Raw genomic sequence first — 6,160 nt, 5'->3', positions numbered from 1 at the left:
TCTTTTACATACAAAAGTTCCTCTGGCTGAAATTGGTTAACACCACCCAAGCAGATCTGTCCCCAGCAGCGGGGCAGCACCCTACATCTGCGCTTGGGAGGTGGCACATCTTTCTGTGCTGTGTTGGATTTGTGGCTCTTGGTCTACTGGTACTGATTTTCTGTTTCCTACTATGTTTTGGGAGGAAGGCAGAGGAAACACACGTGCTGCCATCTCCTCAGTGCTTGTGTCCGGTGTACAGCTGCCTGTTGCTTTGGATACTGAATTCTCTGGGCTAGGATATCCATTCCTGTCCTCTGTCCCATGTAATCACTTCTTTGTAACTAAGTAGTTACAAACCCTAGAAAGCAGTTTCACATCAAACTTTTATTCCCTTGGCCAAAAGGAAATACCAGCCAAGGGAAAACTTTAGTATTTCTCTGTCTCTCTGAGGGGAAAAGGTCTTTGGAAAAATAGAATAAGCCAGCTTGTTACTCATAGTTCATCTCTTACCCCCCCCCCCCCCCATTCTATGCTTTTCTATTCTGTGTAAGCGTCTTGCTGTGAAATAGGCTGAAAACTTCCTGCCAGACCTTTAAACGAGCTCGGATTTGACCTGTCCAGGAAGAGAGCAGAGCTGGCACACACGCATCTGGCATATAAACAGCACAGAATTTGCATGAGATGGGCCGCTGGTAGAGAAGGATTCCGACAGCTGAAGAGATTGATTTTGCCTTTCCCACAGATGTACTTACCTTGGAGTAGCGCCCGGGGGAGTGCAACTGCATGGAAAAGCAGCACGTCAGAGCAGAAATAATGTCATGCAGCCCAATGACTGCAGAAGATCGCGGCTAGGAGCTCGCCCGGGGGTATAAAGCTGGCTGAAGGAGCAAAAGTAGCTGCGAGCTGAGCAGGAGAGAAGCAGGCTGCGGGAGACAGGAGCATCCACCTGCTCCAGCTGCTCGTGTGCCGTGTTTGCATCCTCCGAGAGCGCCTGGGCTGAACGAGGGGAGAACGGCTCTCCCAGCACACGGCGTGAGCTCTGCCCTCTCGCAAATGAGCTGTTTCCGAAGCTGTTTCCGAAGTGGAGGAGCAGAGCGACGTTTCAGAGATGTTGTCCTGTTTCGTCTGGCTCACCCTTCCCGACTTGGTTAACGCCTTTGTGATCTCGGGGAAGTTGCCCCTCAATGGGAGCCTGGAGAAGACTTTTGTAATCCCGAACATCTCGGGTTTCTTTTCCTGGGATAATGACAGCCTGGCCGACTGGCAGAGCTTTGTGGACAGGAGCCGGTACGGAGCGGAGTCACAGAGCATCACGGTGAAAGCCCTGCTCATTGTGGCGTACTCGTTCATCATTGTCTTCTCCCTCTTTGGCAACGTTCTGGTCTGTCACGTTGTCATCAAGACGAAGCGGATGCACTCTGCCACCAGCTTGTTCATTGTGAACCTGGCTGTAGCTGATATCATGATCACCCTCCTCAACACACCTTTTACATTGGTAAGACTGGGGCAGAGATGCCATAAAGGCACTTTGGTGGCCTTTTCTTCTTTATACTGCAGTAAAGGGAGTGGATGTTCTGCAAGATACCTGTCCCCTCCAAAGTACAGTCATTGGAGTTGCCTTTGGAAAACTCCACATTATTTTTTCCTGTTATCTAGTTGAAGATCTGAAATTATCCGTTTGTTAAAAGTGGCCCTGATAGTACTTGAACAATAGTAACCTTGCAGTGATTACTTAGTACTTTGTACTTTCTCTGCTCTGAAGTATTTCCAAGATTTTCTTGGAAAAAAAAGATAAATGCTCACCATCATTTTACAAGCTGTGTGTGTTGAAAAGCTGTAGTTTGCATTGAAGTGAAATAGGATGTACAGGTCAGCCCTCCTCTGTAAGGAGGGCTTAAAAAAGCTTAAAAGGTATTGACTCAGTAGTTAGGCTGCAGAAGGATACACTGTGAATAAAACAGAACAAACATCTTTGTTACCACGCTGCTGTATTGTCCTGAAGGATTTTGCCGAGCCGCTGGGCAGCACTAACCTGCATCTTCAGAGTTCAGAAGGCAGAAAATTATACAGCTATACAAAGAACCTGCTATCTTAAAAGTATCTTTTACAGAGCACAGGGATCTATGTGATGGGGATGTATCTATAAGCAGTTGTGGGGGTGCACAAAACTAATGATCTTCTGCTTTCAGGCTCGTTTTGTGAACAGCACTTGGATATTTGGGAAGGGGATGTGCCATGTGAGTAGGTTTGCGCAGTACTGCTCCCTCCATGTCTCTACCTTGACCCTCACAGCCATTGCTGTGGACAGGCACCAGGTGAGAGGTCTCTAAAGCCGAGATGGAAAACTTGGGAGGGCATAAGTAAACTGAGAAAGGATGATCCCATATCCTTTCGTTCTCAGCTCCCGGGGTAGGGGGCAGTCCTTGCTATCAGATGGAGAGAATAGTTTCAAGCCTGCAGCAAGGTGGGAGGTGGGAGGTGTCCATTGCCTTGCGATTGCTTCCAGCTAGGTAAAGGGAGCTTTTATGTGGTAGATAATCCAGTAGCTCTCAAACAAGGAGAAAATCAAAGATCCTGATAGGAATTCACATGGACAGCTCTCCTCTGGGTGGTGTGTCCAGCACTGTGGTTGTAGGGATATCCCAGTTAGCTTTCTCAGCTCCATCTCCTGCTGCTCTGGGATGTCTCACCCTTTGTTATTCTGAATACTGGAGAGCTGACTGTAGCACACTGCTGTTTGTCACAAGCAGAGCTGTGGCTTGCTGTTGATAATGGGCTCAAAACTGGGGACAGTTGGGCATTATCAGTTTGAAGTCACCCAACAACCACACAAAACAGTTGACAGTTGGCATTTTCTGCTAGAAAGATTGTTTCCAGAAGATGCACTGACTGTCAGAAGAGTTCCCAGGGAGGTCTGGTTAAGTCACAAGCCTTTGGTTCTTTGGGTCACTGATACTGAAGAGTCTGGGACTTATTTTTACTGTAAAATAAATGGAACCTGGAAATGAACATGTGTCAAGACTGGGTGCTGCTGGTGCCCAGTTTTTCTCATCTAGATGCAAATACTGAAATTTGAGAGCTGGACTGGGATCTCACTTGACCCATATTCACAGAGGAAAACTTCAAGTTTTTATGTACAGCTTACAGCCAGTGGGAGCTGTGAGAAGACTGTACTGCTTGGGTGCTGAATTTCCACATTAAGCAATAGATTAAAGGCTGGAAGATTGTATTAAAAAAAAAAAAAATCATTCTTTCCTGAAATGTAGTAAGCCTGAATTTGGTTTATTTTGCACAGGTTATAATGCACCCTCTGAAACCTCGCATATCTACTGGAAAAGGTGTTATCTACATCTCTGTAATCTGGATCATGGCAGCTTGTTTTTCCTTACCACATGCTATCTATCAGAAGCTCTTTACCTTTGAATACAGGTAAGGATGTGCTTTGCTTTCCTCCACAATCTTCCTGGAGGCCAAATTCCCAGCAGTCTTGCTTTGGGATCTTCTGTTGAAAGCCTTTGAGCATATGTCAAGGTCAGCCAAATATGGATCTAGTCTGTAATTTTCATCTGGTTCTTTTTGCTATGTCTGATATCCCACCCTTTCCATTTTTAATTATTTTATCTTTATTCTGTCACACTAATCACATGAAACAGGCTAAAAGTTAAACAGTCTGGCCTGGACCCATTACCTCTATGCATTGGCATTTTACACCATATATCAATCTGGCCAGACCAGACATGGGGGGGGGGGGGGGGGGGGGGGGGGGGAACCAACCAAAAAAACCCACAAACTAAAACCCAACAGGTTTTAATCTACTCTTTAGCCTAGGAAAGTAGAAAAATCTGCCTCAGCTGCTTGTTCCATAAAATGCTGTCAAGAGCCTTAATATTTGGAAAGTGCTTTAATGAGGGAAAGGTCCCTAATATGTGCAGAGACTGTGTTCCTGTTTGCCAAAGGACAGAAAATAAAAACCTGCTTATGTGCAGCTGGAAATTTTGTAATTGGTGAAATTCATAACATTATTGTAAGGTCATGAATGCCCATGAGAAATTACCACCACATTGCTCACTGGCTGCTCCATAGCTCAGATCCTTGGACAGTAGAGCTCTGCTTAGCTCTGACAGATATCACAGATAAACAGATAGACAAAGGATTTGCTTTCAGGCTTTATGGCAGGAGCCCTCTCCCACCTGCTTCCTTGTTTCTGATGTACTTCTCCTGTTGTGCCCAGCCATATGTCCTCTCATCCCCTGTCCCATATCTCCATTTGCAGTGAGGAGGTTACCCGGTGCCTGTGTCTGCCAGACTTCCCTGAGCCTGCTGACCTCTTTTGGAAGTACCTTGACTTAACAACCTTCATTTTGCTCTACGTCCTACCCCTTCTGATCATCTCTGCTGCCTACGTGACAGTGGCAAAGAAACTCTGGCTGCGCAATGTCATCGGGGATGTCACCACTGAACAGTATTTCGTCCTCCGCAAAAAGAACAAGAAGACCATCAAGATGCTGATGCTTGTTGTCATCCTCTTTGCAGTTTGCTGGTTTCCCTTGAATTGCTACGTTGTCCTCCTCTCCAGCCAGACCATCCACACCAACAACGCCCTGTACTTTGTCTTCCACTGGTTTGCAATGAGCAGCACCTGCTACAACCCCTTCATCTACTGCTGGCTCAATGACAGCTTCCGATCAGAACTGAAGGCTTTGCTCAGCATGTGCAGAAAACCTCCCAGGCCCACAGAACAGAGGCTTCCCTCCACGGTCCCATCCTACCGACTGGCTTGGCCAGAAAATGGCAACTTCAAGAGATTGCAGGTCTCCCATATCCTTCTGTCATCCTCCAACATCCAGTCAGGAAAGACAGACATCTCTGCAGTGGAGCCAATAGTAGCTGTGAGCTAAACAATGGCCCTGGGAAATCTGTAAGGACTACACATAGATTTGGCAAGAGCTAAAATGGTCTGAAGATGTGGAGCCCTGTCCTACTTAGGGGCTGTGCAACTACATGTGATAAAACCAAGAAGGAGGTTCAGGTTCTCAGGAGGCAAAATGAAAGAGCTGCATGTTTGATGCAGGCTGATGGCAAAGGTGTGGAGCCCTTAAATGGGAGAAAGCAAACTCCTCCCAGGAAGGAAATCTCCTTGTCTTTGTCAAGATGACTTTGGACTGGCTTACAGTATGGGACTGTCTGCATGTATGTCACTGCTATCTGCATGACTAAGCCCTTTTACTACTAGGACTGTGTGTGTGTGTTGCTGGTACTTAAACACTAAAACAACAATCTAATCACATCAGGCCTCTCTTTCCCATTTCTAAGTCTCTTCCTAGCAACATGGAAATGATTGAGATGTAGACCTTTATGTTGCTAGCTTAGATCAAGTGCAACTGTGTAGGAAAACATCCTCTCTGAACTAGGGTCTGAAAAGTCAAGTTCTGTTCAGAATGAAGGAACAGCTCTAATTCACTTTTTTTTTTTTTTTTCTTTTTTTTTGTGTGTGGTGGAAATACCCATGGAGAAGTGGAGGATATGATGGACATTGACAAATAGAGGAGTCTCTTACATCGCAGGCTCTAAGGTAGATTTGGAGAAAAATGGATGCCTATTCCATGCTTAAATAGATAGCTTTTCTTCAACAGATAACTAAACCCAAAAAAAGCTACTTTGGAGAAAGCTGGACATACCATCCACAGTTGGAGAACAGATAATTAAATGCTACTGTGAGTTTGGACTAGGACCTTTTGATCAGAACATCTTTGCATTATTGTCAAGTGTCAGCTTAAGGATCCCACAGTTTGACTTTTTTGCCTTTGAATGTTACTCTCTTACCCTGTAAAGCACCTGTATACTTGTCAGTTCAGACATTTGGGACATTTCATCTCAACTAAGATGTTAGCTCTCTGAAATCAGTTTATAAATGAATGACTTTGAGAGAAGGGATGATATCTCTGATAGCAAGTAATGAAAGTGGAACATTTCTCTACAGGTTATCCTCTGGTGATTGCACAATTTCAGTGCATTTAAAGATAACTGAGATGTGTCCTTTCTGGGGTGGCTAAGAAAATTCATGACTGCAGCTGTCTGAAGTACCTTGCAGAACTTAATGTTCTTAGCAGAAAAAAATATGGGTTTGAATAACAAAAAACATGGTGGTCCAAAAAAACTGTACCTTATATTGTACAGA

General features: G+C 45.0%; 1 protein-coding gene across 2 annotated transcripts; it reads left to right on the top strand.

The window, feature by feature from the left end:
* The first annotated feature begins 1,024 nt into the window (after positions 1 to 1,024).
* GPR83 (G protein-coupled receptor 83) lies at positions 1,025 to 5,246 on the top strand. Of its 2 annotated transcripts, XM_027883292.1 has the most exons (4): positions 1,025 to 1,477; positions 2,172 to 2,297; positions 3,278 to 3,411; positions 4,256 to 5,246. In XM_027883292.1, the coding sequence occupies exons 1-4, from the start codon at positions 1,091 to 1,093 to the stop codon at positions 4,878 to 4,880; spliced, it is 1,272 nt and encodes a 423-aa protein (XP_027739093.1). In that variant the 5' UTR covers positions 1,025 to 1,090; the 3' UTR covers positions 4,881 to 5,246. The 2 variants fall into 2 exon arrangements, with proteins under 2 accessions (XP_027739093.1, XP_027739094.1); XM_027883293.1 differs by lacking the exon at positions 2,172 to 2,297.
* Positions 5,247 to 6,160: the final 914 nt, after the last annotated feature.

This window comes from Empidonax traillii, unplaced genomic scaffold, assembly GCF_003031625.1.
Source record: "Empidonax traillii isolate 1590-97213 ecotype Southwest subspecies unplaced genomic scaffold, ASM303162v1 scaffold123:size1378231, whole genome shotgun sequence".
Classification (NCBI taxonomy): Eukaryota; Metazoa; Chordata; class Aves; order Passeriformes; family Tyrannidae; genus Empidonax; species Empidonax traillii.
The sequence above is the reverse complement of the archived record's forward strand: the minus strand, read 5'-3'. Positions and strand labels throughout refer to the sequence as shown.